This window comes from Sceloporus occidentalis, unplaced genomic scaffold (assembly GCF_023333645.1).
Source record: "Sceloporus occidentalis isolate IW3139 unplaced genomic scaffold, rSceOcc1.0.p SCAF_3, whole genome shotgun sequence".
In the NCBI taxonomy this organism is placed as follows: domain Eukaryota; kingdom Metazoa; phylum Chordata; class Lepidosauria; order Squamata; family Phrynosomatidae; genus Sceloporus; species Sceloporus occidentalis.
Window position 1 is genome coordinate 186,560,320 of NW_028316983.1, and position 17,337 is coordinate 186,577,656.

Consider the following 17,337-nt stretch of genomic DNA (forward strand, 5'->3'; position numbering starts at 1 on the left):
CTGGGTCACTTCAGTTTGTTATAACATGATAATGAATTTGAGATTTTTTTTTCCTACCTGAATGAACAAACCTAGCCTCTTAATATGATATGCATATTCACCATTTCTCTTTACAAGTTAAATATGTGTGCTAGTTTTTAAGTGTCCATCTAAATCTTTTCTAGCCCATTGAAGAAATTATAAGAGATAATAAGTATAGAACAAATTGTTCAAATCTGTTTTCCTATAGCATGGAAAATGTCTACGTAATCTCTTGAATGAAATATGTGACCTTTGAATCTAGAACAAAAGTTCCAATCCATCTCTTTTCTCCCCACAGCCTTAAAGTATGAATTACGTAGGACAGCTTGCAGGACTTTTGGTTACTGTTAAGGAACTGTACAAAGGCATCAATCAGGCTACGCTTTCAGGATGCATTGATGTAATCGTAGTTCGACAACAAGATGGTACATTCCTGTGTTCTCCATTCCATGTCCGATTTGGAAAGCTTGGGGTCTTACGTTCCAAGGAGAAAGTGGTGAGTACTGTGTATAGATGTATAGAAGGTGTATAGAGATTAAAACTATTCTGTACATACACAGACCACAGCTTCAGTGTTAATGGGTCATTGGTGAGGGGCTTTGGGAGTTTAGTATATGAGCTGAGAGAGTAATCCTGTGGGTCTATAATAATAATGCAAAGTCTTGGTGAGCTCTTCTTGAATATCTGAATCTGAAGCAAATGTGTCACAACTTTACTAAAAATGTAATGTTTTAAACAACTATGTCTGGGCCATGTGCCTTCCATTTAAACAAATGCATGATCTCACTAGTTGCATTTAGGAAACATAGTGAAACCAATTAGGAAATATCTAAATATTTTATTTTTAGATATAATCATACATATAAACAATAAAAGCTCTAAGACTTAAAGTGGCAATTCTGCTTTTGTTCCTTTCTTTTAATTTGACCTTTATGAGTATGGCGTTGCCAGCTCTTTTCTGTTGTGTCTCAACTTTAGCCAAAGAAGCATTACTGTTGTTCTTTCTTATCTTATTCAGCCTTCCTGACTTGTGTTCTTCTTACTGTAGTGGTGTACTAAGTTCAGGTTGACCAGGAAGCCTGCCTGTGCAACTGAATCATATGTTCCCTGATCATACTTGCTGCAGGTGCCAGTCAGAAAAATCCAAGGAAGTGTGGTCATTCATTCAGCTCAATAATTTTGGGAGCACATCTAGCCAGATTGCAGGGGTCAAAGGCTCTACTTTGGAGGCCATACTGTGCTGCACCTACCACTGTCCCCATACCCTACAACTCCCAAAATTTTGGCAGTCCACTTCTAGATGCCTCTAGTGAGTTGATTTACCATTTGGGGTCATTTTCAGGACAGGTAGGCCTGTTATACAGGCCATGTTTCAAATGACTTCTGGTCCCTTGAAAAAGCCCCCCCCCCCATATTAGAAGCCTGTCACTCCCCCAGAAATGACCATTTGTGCTCTCTAGAGGCTTTGAAGGATTTGATTTGACAATTTTAGAGGCATTGGGGCAAAACACTCTAAAATAACCTTTGAGTTGTATGTGGTCCATGGCCTGCACTTACACCCTTCCTTACACAGTGGTAAACAAGGTTGTTGTAGGTATTTTTCTTGTAAGTACATAAAAGGCAATTATGTTTTCCACAGATTGATATTGAAATCAATGGAGAAGCAGTTGATCTTCACATGAAGTTGGGTGATAATGGCGAAGCTTTCTTTGTGCAGGAAACAGAAGAAAATTTTGTAAGTAGTATAATGTAAAACTCAAGGCCTTTTGTTCAGCTAGAACTTTAATAAAGAAATAAGATCTTTCTTTAAAAGAAATAGAAAAAAGGAATAAAATCAGTTTTAAAAAGGAGTTGAATATTGTTTGCTTTCAGTCCACATGTTAAGTCACAGCATTCTCCTAATCCCTCATTTTTTGATGTTACCACACCTTTTTTCTTTCTCTTAGTTGTGCTTTCTGTTCTTAATTTTCCTTTTTAATTTTCTGTTTCTTCTCATACTTGCTTTTTCTCTCTTCTTTTCCAAAATTGGAAGTTGTTTTAGCTGGGTGGTGTTAGCAGATTGCAGGGGTTGGGGGGGTGTTAATTTCAGAATATATTCTGGCAAAATTTGACAAAATTTCACTCATAATCAACCTGTCAATTTGATTTCAATGCTTTTTCTAGTTCTTCTAGTTTAGTGATCCACAAACTTTGGTCCTCCAGATGTTTTGGACTTCAGCTACCAGAAGCCCCAGCTAATGTGGCCAGCAGCATGGAATTCTGGGAGCTGAAGTCCAAAACATCTGGAGGACCTAGGTGTGGGGACCACTGTTCTAGTCTATAGAATTGCTTAACATTTCCCAATACCACATTTGGGGCTCTAATTAATGTTATTTGTAACTTGATTGCTCATTGTTAAAATAACAATTGGTGTAATACTGATGTCAGAAGTAAGATTTATCATTTTTAAGTTTTAAAAATTCAAATACATGAGGGTATATTCTCTTTCAGCTTTGCTCACTGGGTTTCTCTGTAAAGCAGCAGGTGAGGCCTAGGGCAGGGAGGTAAAGATGCAGTAAACTATTGGACTTTCACCCCCTTGACCAGGTGACCTATCTCACAGTCTGTTTGGTTTGAGCATGTGCATTTGAGGATGAGACACTCAGGAGGGATGATATCTACCACCTTGGTCATTTTTCCATCCCATGTTCAACCAATTCAATCTAATTATCTGTCATGGTATCAAGAAAATCCTAAAGAACTATCAGGAAACCACCTGGATCTGTCAGTCTCCTGGGACTGCCTCCCACCCTGCTAGGGCCCCAAGTTCCAGTAGGTCTAAACCCCACCATATATTTAGCCATCTGCAACAAAACAAATTAGACATTTTTTTCTACTCCAAGATCATCACTATCTAATCACCAATACAGCAAAGAAAATTAGGTCCAGAGTGTATCAAACAGTATGAATTGGGCTAGATACCACTTGGGACATAGCCCTGATTATCATGGCAATACATAAAGTACTGAACCACAGGGAAGTATGAATGATTAAATCCTCTAGCACAACAAGCTGAAGGAAGTCATAACACCGCTGATATCACTCCAAATTTCTCAGAAAAGAAGACTTAAACAGCAGAATGGACAGTACCATCAACAGAATCCCTATTTTTGTCTTGCCTTGTTGCAAGCATTTGGCAGTACTTTTGGTTTAGGTGTAAAATTAAGATGCAGGTAATACAAATGGAAGGGGGCACTTATTATCTCCTGAGTGGGGAAAAGGGTATATGAGCACAAAGCTTGCTGCATCTTTTTCTTGCTATCATCAACTGTGGCTTAATATGAAATTTGAATATAATTTAGGAGTACAAAACTTGGTGACTGTTTTGACAATCCTAAACATATTTTATATCCAGAAATTCACATGTGTCTGTGTGTGTCAGCATTCAATATTATGTGTCTGTGTGTGTCAACATTCACTATTTGTCTAGAAAGAGAGGAATTTTTTTAACCTTTAGGCAGTTTCTCCACTTTTGAGGATGTGAGTGAAACTTATGTCTGGGCATCATGACATGTTTTTGGAATCACACATAAATTTGGACCTGCAACATGTATGTCATATCTTTCTAATAGTCTAGTAATGCATATGTAATGCAAGTTATAGTCATTCTTGCCTAAATTACTTTTTAAAGGAAGAAGTACCTGCTCATCTGGCTACATCTCCAATACCCACAGAAGCACAGTTCTTCAAAGATACTGATGATTATTTGTTAAAGTCGGGTGCAAATGAAAGGATGTATCCAAGATCAGAAATCCCACAGATTGAAGAAACAGAGCCTATTTTTTCTTCTGGGTCAGTGAAGAAGAAGAAACGGAGGAAAAGAAAATGTAAACAAGATGCCAAGAAGGAAGATCAAATTTCTTCTCTTGGAATGGAAGAAGTTTTTGAAATGGAAATAAGCTCAGATGATGAGAGAAGTGTTCAGCCTGTGAGGTAAATGTTCACTTGCCTAAACTGTCACATTATGAAAAGCTCCATAGTGATATGTGTCTTACTGTATATACTCATGTATAAGTCGACTTCTGAGGGCAGGTTTTGGGGGCAAAATAATATATTTTGATATGACCCATGGATAAGTCGAGGGTCAAACTCAGGGGCATGTAACAAAGGATCTAAACGGAGGGGAAAACAACCCCACTTCACTTCCTCCTTCTCCCTCTCTGGACCTCTCCCAAGGGTCACAGTCTGGCCATGCAAAATGTGGAAAAGGGGGGCACAGACCTCCGATTTCCCTCCATTCCCCACAACTTCCCCAAGGCTGATGGCTTGCAAAAAGGGGAACAGAGACCTCTGATTTCTCTCGTCTCTCTCTTTCCTCCCTTCTCCACAGTTTTCCCAAGGCTCACAGAGAACTATTACCGTATTGTCTCGTATATAAGTCTACCTAGGATTTTGGAGCCCATTTTTGTGCTTAAAATTTTTGACTTGTAGACGAGTATATATGGTATATTTCACATTGTGAAATTCAAAAAGAAATTTTCTCAAATTTTATGATAATACTGTTTAAATGTTTAATGTCTTAATGTTCAGATATTCAAAGTAAATAATAACATTTGAATCAAAAAGAGCTAGGTGAATGAATAATAGTAAAAGTTATAGTATCACAATTATGTTTAATTACAACAGAATTTTTATCAGGATAGACATACTGTACTGTACTTTTCTAACACCATAATTATCCACTTGAGATTATTTTTATTATTGTCAAACAGGAAAAATTAAAAAGTCTTATAAATGTGTGACATTAAACATACTTAACTCATTAGTAAGTACACTACATTCCATAAATTTATTATGTACAGTGTGCCTTTTGTTTACGCGGAGGATCCGTTCCGGACTCCCCCACATAAAACAAATAACGCCTATGCTCAAGCCCCATTTAAACGAATGGGGCTCGTGCACGTGGCGGTGCGGCAGCGGATACACACCCCATTCAACCCTATGGGATGTGCCGCCCCTTCCTCCCTCCGCGGCTTTCAGCGTATGCTGAAAGCCATGTAAAGTGCGCCTGCATATGATGCGGGCGCACTGTACGTATTTAATCTCATACATTTATATGAATTTTTCATTTTTACTGTTTGACAATAATAAAAATAAAATTCTAAGTGAATAATTATGGTGTTAGAGATATGTATCTATATTGATAACAATTCAGTTGTAATATAATTGTGCATACTATAACCTTTGTCATTATTCATTCACTCACAGTAACTGTTTTTGATTGATACAAATATTATTTACTCTGGATATGAATCTCCAAACATTAAGTAGTTAATTTAAACAGTGTTGTGGTAACTTTGGGAAAATTTCTTTTGGGATTCCACATATTGGAGCAACTGAAGATACCTTTGTGAAGTCGAAGGCTTTCATGGCCGGCATCCATAGTTTTGTGTGGTTTTTTCGGGCCATGTGGCTCTTCTAGAACATGGCCACATGGCCTGAAAAAACCCACAAAAACTATGAAGATACCTTTGTTTATAAGGGACAAAATATTTCCATACAAAAACCCAAAAGGTAATTGTGCAGCATATTTTTCTAGACTGGAGTGGGACTCATTTAACGTCCAGATGTTGCTGGACTGCAGATCACAGCAGTCCTAGCCAGAAAATTCAGTGGTGAGAAATTCTGAGTAGCAGTTCAACAATATCTGGAGGAGCATGTGAATCCCAGCCATGGTTTAAACCTAGAAGAAAAAGTACAGTCTATCATAGAGAAGCTTTGGGACAAATCTGGTTCTGAAGGCACACATATCATTTTTTTTCATGCTGAGGCACAAAGAGATGCTCTTTAACCCTCCCAGATATCATGTGATAGTGAACAGTTTGCTGCTTTCTCTCTCCCTCTCCTTCCCCCCTCTCTCTGTGTGAAAGAAACTCTTTTTTGCCTCTGCCACAGCTCACAGTGTTGATTATATTATTTAGATCAAAATACAGTAGACCCTTAGTATCGGCAGGTTGGCAATCTGTGAATTTGACGACCCGCAGCTTGCCACTGCTCTTATTACTCAATGGCAGGGCTTGCACATGGATGTGCTAATGTGGGTGTTCACATCTTGCTACCATTACATAATATAGGATGCAACCATCTGTGTTTTTTGCCATCCATGTGAAGGCTCAGAATCAATCCCCTGTGGATGGGAAGGATCCACTGTATAGCCCCTTTTGAAAAGGAATTGTTGATCTATAAGGGAGGGTTGTCTCACAGCTTTCCTTTCATTTTTTTTAACCCTTTGAGCATGTTAGCTACACTATGTTATCATGATTATTTCTGGAGACCTCATTTTTAATATGCTAATTCTTTATTTCCATAGAAGTTCTTCAGATTCTCCACCAAAAGATGAAGACTATAAAGAATCATTGATTTACCATTCAAAAGACCATTACCCTTTGTCAGATGGAGACTGGTCTCCTTTGGAGAAGTAGGTCATTTTCATATGAAGAACAGTGATATTACAGACTAATGATTTTCTGACATTAATATTATATAAGATGTAGCTATTTACATCTGATTTCTACTGCTGTAGTTTACTGTATTTCCAAAGATGATGTTTTCCTGCATTTAACTACTAAGCTTTCCTCATCCTAACATCTGATGTTAGAAGCTTTTTAAGGGTATGGGGAAGCCGTTACCTTAGTAACAGTGGGAATTCTTTTATGATATTTTGGTATTCTGAGCACTTTTCATATATCCTGAAATTGGCCAAGAACTAAAGCCCCTGTGCTTTGTAACTGAGAAGGATCAAATTTTTAGTGTTCATAGCCTGAGTGGAGTCAGCCAGACATGGCTCTTGGAATTCCAAGAAAAGGAGGCTGAAGAGGAACAATTGGAGGTTTGACTATCCAGCTGTCAAAATAGGATCAGTTAGAAATAGACATAGGGTTAGAGATAGGAATGGATATGATCAAAATAGATTAGTTGGATGGTAGCTAACAGGGTAGTGATGCACGGAGTAAAGAGTTCAAGGAAAATCTGAGACTTTGGTTCAGACTGAGTTGTTACCTTGAAATACATATGGGCCAGTGTCAAGTGATACATTTAACCTGTTTGTCAACATGCCTTTAGTAAAGCCTACTTCTCTGCCCTAGGTATATCTGCAGTAATATCAGCCAGTATCAGTTACCTGTTCTTTTCAACAGTGGTGTATTTTAGCCATAGTAGAAGAGGGCAAATTGGAGAATGGTCATAGTAACAAGAAGATAGCCCACTGAAAGCTTATGACACAAAGACTCCCTAAAGTATGTAAACTGAATTGGTATGAGAAAGTAAAATGGAAATGGACAGTAACGGAGTTATGAAATCATACTGGACAAATCAAAGAATGTTCTTCCTTTGAGGCTTTAAAAACTATACTTCCTCCCTAAAAGAATACCATATATACTCGACTATAAGTTGAGAAATTTATGCCCCAAAATTGACTCTAAAATTTTGGGTAGGCTTATATAAGGGTGAGTATATCAGTAGTGCTTAGAAAGGTCCTAAAGCAAGCAAGCCTGATGCCCCAATCTCCAGTGAATACCAATTCTTTCTTCCTTCAGTCTGTTTTGCAAGCCTTTGCTTCCTAACATTTAAATCCACTTGCTTTTCTCTCTGCTCCTTTTTGCAAGCCCTGGCTTCCTGTGTAAAAACCTCTCCATTTAAATCCACTTGCTTCTCTCTCTGCTTCTATGGAAACAACTCTCCATTGAAATCCACTTGCTTCCTTTCTCAATCCAATGTTAAAACCTCGCCTTCAGCACCTGGGAATTGATTGGGAGAGGTACAGAGAAGGAGAAGGAGGGACGGAAGTGGTATTTCCCCCTTTCCATCCTTCCTTATAGCCCCCTAGGTTTTACCCTCGACTTGCCCATGGTTCATATGAAAATCTAGGATTTTGACCCTGAAACCTTCCCTCGACTTCTACATGAGGTCAACTTGGTACACGAGTATATACGGTACAACCCATTTTTAGTTACAACCTGGATTGCAAGTTTCATACAATGTATTTGCATTACTATGAATATTCCAGTATAGTTTTTTTTTTAAGTTGGCTGTGTCTTACTTCTATTCATTCCTATAAAATAGGAACATTTTGGTGACAGGGAGAAGTGTGTGTGTGTGTGTGTGTGTGTGACATATAACGTATTTAAATTGTAATAAATCTGTTTAGAAAAATCAAATTAATTCATTTATTGTAGTTTTTAGTTTTACTCTCTTATCTCACAGTCTGGAACCCCAACTTGGCTTTCTGCCTTTGTACTGAACAAGTGGGCCTCTATTATACTGGAGAAAACAAATTGTAAAAGGAGATGTACAACGAATGCCTTGACACACAACTTTGTTGTTGCTTTTTACAGCCAAATTTGCAAGTCAACTTGTCCTAAAAGTGATTCAGAACTGGAAGTCAAACCTGCAGAGAGCTTACTTAGAACAGAGTCTCACATGGAATGGACATGGGGAGGCTTTCCAGAATCTACCAAGGTAAATATATTTATAAATAGATGTTGTTGTTTTTTTAAGGAGCATGTCTCATATGCTGAAAAATACGAGCTGTTGTGAATACTATTTTAGTAGAAATAACATGGATGCAGCCCCCTTTTGTGGTTAAAATTATTGATCCTCTTCTAAAAGAAGTTGTGAATAAATTTTGTATGTCTTGCATTACTGTGTATGTGACTGAACAAAGGAGTAACCTGCATAGCTCCTGCTATAGTATTTTGTGCCCCTGGCATCTCATGGCTGCTTGGGAATGGTTTTATTGTCATTTTTGGTGGGTAGGTAGTGCTAAATCTGGGAACAAATTAAGCAAAAGATCCAGTCGTTTGGTTGATGCAGATTGTGTGTCCTAAATGATAACAGCTTGCAATCTAGAGTAATTTTTCCTATTGTATCTTAGAAATCTAGACTTTAAAAATATTAAAGGTATAAATAGCTGCCTATAATATGCATGGTCACTTTAAATTATCATAATTTTATTTTGTATCTTTCTTGGGCATTGTGATGTTGAAGGCTTTCACGGCCGACGTCCATAGTTTTCTCTGGGTTTTCTGGGCAATGAGGCTGCATTCTGGAAGAGTTTATGCCTGACGTTTCACCTGCATCTGTGGCTGGCTTTCTGTGGCTCTCATGGACATTATTTGCGTAGTGTTATGCAAAATGAATTGGTATTCATATTGGAATTGTCTATATTATTATATAATACAGATAATGAATGAGATCAAGACATTTTTTTTTTAAAAAATGGATGATTTCCCTTTCAGATAAGCAAGAAGGAAAAATGGGAACATCCTAGAACAGCCACCATTGCTCCATCAGAGAAGACTCATTTCAGAGTTATATCTAGCATCGATGCAGTTGAAGATGATGTTTTGGTTAATGAGTCTGTCTGTACCGTCCTAAAACCTGAACCAAGAACTCACCCGCTACTTAAGGAGTTAGATATTAAAGAGAGACTTAGTACTGTACCAACAGAACCTGTTTTGGAAATACTCCAAAGTTCACCAGTATTAGAGTCTGATACTATCCCCAGTCCATTGGTAGATTCTCCATCAGATATTAAACCACCAGCAAAACTTGATTCTCCGTCAAAGAAAAAAGGTATCTACCTTTGACTGGATTCCTGTTAACTAAATACATTTCTGTTTCTGCTTCTCTCCAAATATTTAACCCTTTTGTAGTAAACAGTGCTGTCTGTGTTTTTGCTGTTTTAGCCTTGGTTGCAACCATTTATTCAGCATTGCATAAATAATTAGGAATGGCTAACTGAGGCCTGAAAGAGAAAGGTGAAAAAAGCTCACTTCTGGGTGGCTTGGGGTATGGTAATTTTATGCCTCCAAGCTGCCTGGACCCAGAAAAGCTGCCCTAAAAAGGAGCGGTAAAAATCGCTCCTTTTCAGATGGCTGTTCGGAACCACAGCGGCAGGGCAGATTGGGGCCACACGCATGCAGTTACTGCAGCTCTAGGGCAAGTGGCTCCAAGGCAGCCTCAATCCTCCCTTTTTGGGCGGTCTGTTTTGCCCTTTAGAGATCAAATTTTAAATCTCTCAGCATAAAGCTTATACTGTTTTCTTTTTCTCTTTCTGCAATGGAGGATATAAATTCATATTAAATAAAAACTATACAGAGATTTAAAATGAATGTGTTACAATTAATTTCTCACATTTTAACACAAATGCTTAAATAGTCCTAAAGGCAATTCTGTGGATTGTAGTAACTTATTATAACTGGAGCCCTAAGTATGTGTGTGAAAGGGAGACTGAGGGAAGGTGACTTTGCCATTCTCTCCTTTCCTTTGTAACATTTCTTTTGTAACAAAAGCATTTCTGAAGGAAGCTTCCTAAAGATTATGGGATGGAATGAAGGAGCTGGGTGGTGGTGGTGAATTGCCCTAATCAAGTTGAAGCAGTTCTTATGGCTCACTCATTAATTTTTTGTTCATCAAAAATTCTGACAATGAACACTTTGTGGAAATGTTACAATTTAGTGGTTTTTAATAAGCCTTTGCTGCCTTTTAATATATATCAATCTCTTGTCTGAAATGCATCCTTTCTTTCAGGAATACATAAGAGAAGCCAGCACCAAGGACCAGATGACATATATTTGGATGACCTGACAGCTTTGGAACCTGAGGTTGCTGCTCTTTATTTTCCCAAAAGGTATTTTGGGCACAGTCTGGCACACTTAAACATTTAGTTATATGCAGTTCTTCAAATGGATGTGAATAAGTGAATTCTAAAACTTTTTCTAGAAGGAAATAGATTCTTTGAGAATTTTTTGGTTTGCAAACCAGAAAACTAAGCAGAGGCTTAAATAGGTCTTAGAAAATGCTTGTTTTAGCTTTGCATTAAAGAAGTTTGAATCAAAGTTTCAAACAGTGTGCAGGCTCTTATATAAGCAGAAGAATAAGAAGTGCTGCCCCCTACCTGTTACAGAACTTTCTTAATATTTAAGGCATCCTTCCAAAGCCTGGTGTCCTCTAAGTCAGTTGGACTATAATGCTGTAGTTCTCTTTAACCTCAGCCAACATGACCAGCAGTTAAGAATTATACAAAATGAAGTCTAAAACATCTGGAGGACACCAGGGTAGAGAAGGCTGCTTTAAGTGTCAGTAGTATGAGTGATTCTTTTGTTCTGATCAATAGATTTTTTTAATGCAAAGCACTGAACTTTAAGGCATGGTACTTTTGACTTGTATATCGTACGAGCATTTAAAATACAAATAAATAAAATATAGTCTTGCATGCTAAGCTCACCTGCTCCTTATTTTCTATGCAGTCAGTGTCAATGTTTTTTACTCTGTCTTCTTCCTGCATAGGTTTTGAGTGTCACTGATATACTGAAGAAGAAATTAATTATTTATCATAATTTTAAGGATGCATTCCATAAATCACTTATTTTCATCTTTCTAGATTACTGCACTGCACTCTTATAGCACTGCTATTCCACTTTTACTGTTCTGACTGCCTCTTGTTGCATTCTGGGATTTGCAGTTTAAGGAAGGGCATTTAGAATTCTCAGCCAGAGAGCTATTAGGCCTCACTGAACTACAAACCCCAGAATGCAACAGGAGGCAGCCAGAGCAGTTAATGTGGAATAGCAGCACTGTAGGAGTGTAGTGCAGTAATGTGGTTAGATTTCCCCTTTCTACTAAAGAAGAAACATTTCAAAATAAGTTATAGAACATCTTTAAATTCATCTCACTTTTTACACAGACAATTAAGCCATGCAATCCTACCTACCTACCAGTCATAGAGTTGGAAAAGATCACAAGGCCATCCAATCCAACCTCCTGCCATGCAGGAATGCACAAAGCACTCCTAGCAGATGGCTATCCAGGCTCTGTTAATAACCTCTGAAGAAGGAGACTCCGCCACACTCTGAGGCAGCCTATTCCACTGTCAAACAGCTCTTACTATCAGGAAGTTCTTCCTAATGTTGAGGTGGAATCTCTTTTCCTGTAGTTTGCATCCATTGCTCTGTGTCTTAGTTTTTGAAGCAGCAGAAAATAAGTTTGCTGCCTTTCAAATGTTTAAATGTAGCTACCATTTCACCTCTCAACCTTCTCTTCTTCTACCTAGCCCCCTAAGCTTCCATCATAGGGCATGGTTTCCAGACTTTTAAAAAATAATGCCGCTGTCCTTTCTTCTGTTGTGATAGCCTAAGCCATTTCTAGCTTTATTTCCCAAGTCACACACTGAAAGTCCCTCCCACACTGCCAACATATTTGGCTTGTTATAAAGTGACCAAGTTGTTGCTCTTGTCAGTACATACTGGGAAGCAAAAATATTGTAAAGAAGCAAAAATGCCTTTTCTGCCTGATGGTCTCTAAGGCCCGTTACAAACGGGCAGGAAAGTACGCTCGGAGCGCGTACTAGGGTTAGAAAGGGGCGGTGCTTCCGCACCCCCTAACCCTAGTGCGCACTCTGTGCGCACAAAATGGCAGCTGCCGTTCCACATGGCTGCCGCCATGAGGACGTCACGACCATGCCGCCTCTATACGGGGTGGAGCGGACGTGATGTCCTCGCTCCGCGCCAGGGCGCTTAGTGCACCCTTAGCGCGGAGCAGGAAGAAGCTCCGCTTCGGAGCTCCTTCCTGGTTTGGTCCGCTGGGCGCAGCCTTCACATGGCTGCACCCAGCAGACCAAAGGAGAAAGGGGCCAAGCGGCCCCTTTCTCCTCCTCCCCGCCGCCACAGGGTGTCCTTGGGGCTTGAAGCCCCAGGACACCCCTTTCCAGGCTGCGGGGAAGGGGCCTTTTGCCGCTTCCCCACAGCCTGAAAAGCAGCGGATCAGGGCCTCAGCGGCTGCCGCTCTGGACACTGAGGTCCCGATACAGCGGGGAAAGGGGCGGGTGCAGCCCGCCCCAAACGGGCGGTCTGTAACCCGCCTAACTCACAGTATTGGGTTACCCTGCACATGCTCAGTGCATCTTCAAAACCTTCTGGATTAGTTCCATGTGCTTTTGTGTGGTAGATTCTCCCACCCTCAGCTCTAGCCCTCACTGTTCCTGCTTATTTACCTCAGTTCCTTTTTGTCTGCCACATGAGCAGCATCAGAGGAAGCTCCCTAGCATATTTGTCTCTTTTTTCAGAAAATATTTGCAGTTCAATGAATTTGGCTAGGTCTTTGATGATTTCGCCTTTACCTTCTGATTTGGCTTCTTGTGATTTATTCAACTTTGAGCTGGCTTGTCTATCACTGTTCTTTCGAACATCCCTCAGCTCGGCTCTTCTCTCAGTCTCTTGATAACTGAGTTGGCCCATTCATCATTGTCAGCTTTCTTTATTAGTCAAGATAGTGTTGTCTGCTTCTTTTAAGAGGTGTCCTTACTGTAGGACTAAATTGCCTGATCGTGATGGCCACTCCTGGTGTCTCCTGTGCCTAGGAGAGAAGCATGATGTGCGAACATACACTCACTGCAAGGTGTTTACACCCTAGGCCCCAAAGAATTTGGAATCATGCCTAAAGGCTGTGCTATTTGAGCAGGCCCTAAAACCACACAACTCTAATGACAACAGTGTCTGCTCCATTTTTGCTAGTACACATATTTTTGTAAGCAGTTTCCTCATATCATGTGTTGTACATATTCTAATACATGCTTTTTTGGAGCACATTTGTCTCCTATATATGTACCTTGTACACATTTTTTGTTCGATGAATATTGTCACATAATTCTTAAAAGAGCAAATGCTGAAGTCTCTCTTTCTGGCACACAAGTCCAGTCAAGAATGGTAAACATGATACGCTTGTTTCAAAAGGCAATGAACAGAAGTATCCCCATTTACAAAAGTAAATGTCTACTTTACTGTTTTCAGTGACTCTGATCCAGGTACCAGGCAGTGGGTGGAGTCTGATACCCTTTCTGGTTCCCAGTCTCCACAGTCAGTGGGAAGTGCTGCTGCAGATAGTGGTACAGAGTGCATGTCCGATTCTGCAATGGATTTGCCTGACGTCACATTATCTCTTTGTGGAGGTCTTAGTGAAAATGGGGAAATATCTAAAGGTATGTACGAATGCCCAGTTTTAAAATAAGGTTTTGTAGCATTAATTTGCATAGCTTTTAAATAATAATTTATTATGAAACAAAATGCATAATCAACATGTAGCACATATGAAGTGTTTTAAGAATTTGCTTCACCATTAATATAGCTCAATTTCAGGGGTCAATCTACTGTTAGCATTTTCACAAAATACTATTGGATTTCTATTTTGGCATTTGAAGTTTCTTACTGGCTGTTATATTAGTGAGTGAGTTTGAGGGCTAAGTTATCACTTGATAAATGATATTGTCCTTCAGAATTACCCCTGCGTTTCATCATGAGATACGTCTACCTTTCCATATAAAAATTATGGTGTTAGATGATTTCTCTGCCCCATATCAAGAAAATTCCCTGAAGTTGTGTGATCTACCCTAATCACTGTATCTTCCATACCACTGAGAAGCTATACCTAAGAGTTGGGGAACCTTGAGAACCAGTACGGAGTCTTGGATTCCATCCCAGGAGAAATGAAAGGCAGGGTATAAATCCAATAAATAAAATAAAAATATGGGGTGTAGTGTTGTGGACTGCAGCAGCTCAGAGGGACTGGTGGAAACTAGAGCCCTGCCATACATGCAGTAGAAGTACTTTTCTCTTATCACAAGCATCTTTGGATGCAAGGTGATCATGCCAACAAGTATGAAAAAATGTACAGGTAATAAAAATTTTGCCTGTTTACATGTATCAGAATGATGAAGTGGTAAGTAGGAATCTGTCTGCTTAGAAGAAGCTGTTATATTAGCTATGTTTATTGTAGTGGAGCCTTTAAAACTACAGTTAAGTGCTTGAATAAGAAAATTAGTGAATTCTAGCTAAACAAATGTTTATAAAGTGCAATGAAGACATTTAGAGGCAAATGATTTTTAAATAGTCACAGTATTGTTTTATCTGAATGGTGCCATCAGACTTTCTTCTGGAAATTCTGTAAGTTGTATATACAGTGGAACAATTGTATAAATATGTGCTGTGGTATAAAGCTGCAGCCATTAACATTTCCTTCTTCTTGATAGCAAATTAACATTTGATCTATGTTGTAAAACTGTTTCATAAATAAACTGACATTTAAAAAGAAACAGTTTAGTTTAAGATACCTGGCTTCTCCTTCACCTTTTTCTGCATTAAACCACTGTCTGTCTTTGAAGCCTTCTGTATATTCGCCATGGACATAAACATGAGAAATGAGAATAGATGAGGAACACTTGTTACAGGAATGTCTCATTTTGTTTTAGCATATTGCTTACCTTCTTACCCCATTGATCATTCCATGTTTGAGGCAATTGGTAGTAAGACTATTGAGTTTCAAAACAAGGTGGTATTGACCTATATCATGGGATGGAATGTGTAAGCTCCTACTGAGACATTATATATGTAAAACACTGGGAAGTGCTAATACATCTCTTTCTTCCTGGCACATCTTATATCATAAAAAGCTCCAATCTTTCTATAGGATATACAGTGGACCCTTGTTATATGCTGGGGTTTGGTTCCAAGATCCCCCGTGGATAACAAAACCCATGTATGCTCAGATCCTATTAAATACAAATTGGTGTATAAGAAGGGTCAACTGTACTTCTGAAATTGAATCAGTATTCCATCTAGAAGAATATTCTGCTTTTCAAGGAGATCAGTAACAGGACAGAGAACTCCATTCCTGTTTTTTCCACTTCTAGCTTAATTCCAAGTGGCTGTTTATTTTCTTTTTTGTTGAAAGCTACTTTTCAGGCCTTTATGCCAACTTTCCTCGTTATTGCCTTCAAAGAATTTATGTGAGACTGTTTGAATTTGAATTGGAAGGTACTAGGAAATATATTCAGCAGGTGGCAGTATGTATAGGCTTTTTAATATCTGGACAGAATATAAATATTTAATTTAGATCAATCCACTTGTAAATAGCCTGTAATGGTACAGTTACTATAACAAGAAGTAGATTAAGTCATTGTTTGTAAACAGGAGCAAAACATTTTAATCAACTGATACAGTATCTTTGTATTGCAGAAAAATTTATGGAGCATATCATTACTTACCATGAATTTGCTGAAAACCCAGGACTTATAGACAGCCCTAATCTGGTAATAAGGATATATAACAGGTAATATTCCCTGACTCTTCTATTTCTTTTGCTACAGTGTTTCATAATAATTTAACTTTTGTGAATAATTTTTGACAATTTGCAAATGTTGTCCTGCAGTAGTTATACTTTATCAAATCTGCCAAAGGAATTAGAAAAGATTATCACAACTAAGGCACTCATCTGTGTTTAACATAGTTACCATACTTCTACTGAGAATATGTTTTGTACTAGAGCCATACTTTTAAAAAAGCTGTTCTCTGTATAACAGGTATTATAATTGGGCATTGGCTGCTCCCATGATTCTCAGCTTGCAAGTGTTCCAAAAGAGTTTGCCACAGGTAATTCCATGACAGTAAATACTGCAGTCACCAGCTTTGATCAACCATAGGGGCAGAGTAGAATAGCAAAGGTCATGCTCTCTTCTCACAGCAGAGTCACAATGGAAGCAGGAGTTGAGGTGATATGGTGTGCAAATTTAGGTTGTGCCTTATAACATATATTTGGTGCATCTCCTTATTTTGTGAGGGGAAAAGCATTGCAAATGACACAGAGTAAGATACAGCCGACACCGTACACTCCCTCTGAAAATTGTATACCTGCATGATGCAGCAGTTACATTTAGGAAAAAAGATTCCATCTGCATGAATAGGACCTTTTTTCCTAAGCAGAATTATTGGGTGAGATGGAGAAAGAATGGGGAGGGCTTACTGTAGATGTGTGTAAATTAGTAGTAAGGATGGATGGATGAAAATGAATGGGGTTGCATGTGTGTGTGAAAGGAATTTGTCATCCCCACCTCAGTCTTCCCCATTGCTGGTATTTTCTTGCTAGTGTATTTTCTTGCTACTACTGTGATTTGGCTCCTATTACTGGTCATCCAGTGAACTGGAAAAGGAAACAACTACAAAGTCAGAGTACTCCATAAAAAAGGAGTGGCAGGCACTGGTTTGACAAAGATATCTTGCAACGTGCTTTAATGGAGTGGTTCTGATAGAAGCAGGTATCATTAGCTGCTTTCTGGAGAAGATTCCACACTGGGGAAAGCTTCACCAGTTTAGGTATACCTCTCCCATTTTAGTAGTTTGTTGAGCTGAAATAAGAAGACAGGCACATTTCAGAAGTTCAGTATGATCAAACATGCATGTATGCAATACTGTACAAGCAGTTTTCAACAAGAAGACAAACTTGTGTATT

At 38.8% G+C, this 17,337-nt stretch overlaps 1 protein-coding gene across 1 annotated transcript in view; it reads left to right on the plus strand.

The window, feature by feature from the left end:
- LPIN2 (lipin 2) overlaps positions 1–17,337 on the plus strand; it is a 53,897-nt gene that overhangs the window by 22,631 nt on the left and 13,929 nt on the right. Inside the window, exons 2-11 of the mRNA XM_089517127.1 lie at positions 320–517; positions 1,661–1,756; positions 3,692–3,993; positions 6,371–6,478; positions 8,394–8,517; positions 9,297–9,633; positions 10,591–10,690; positions 13,848–14,035; positions 16,068–16,161; positions 16,412–16,481. Coding sequence (XP_089373253.1) covers positions 329–517; positions 1,661–1,756; positions 3,692–3,993; positions 6,371–6,478; positions 8,394–8,517; positions 9,297–9,633; positions 10,591–10,690; positions 13,848–14,035; positions 16,068–16,161; positions 16,412–16,481 — 1,608 coding nt within the window. The 5' untranslated portion in view covers positions 320–328. The remainder of the gene's footprint in view (positions 1–319; positions 518–1,660; positions 1,757–3,691; positions 3,994–6,370; positions 6,479–8,393; positions 8,518–9,296; positions 9,634–10,590; positions 10,691–13,847; positions 14,036–16,067; positions 16,162–16,411; positions 16,482–17,337) is intronic.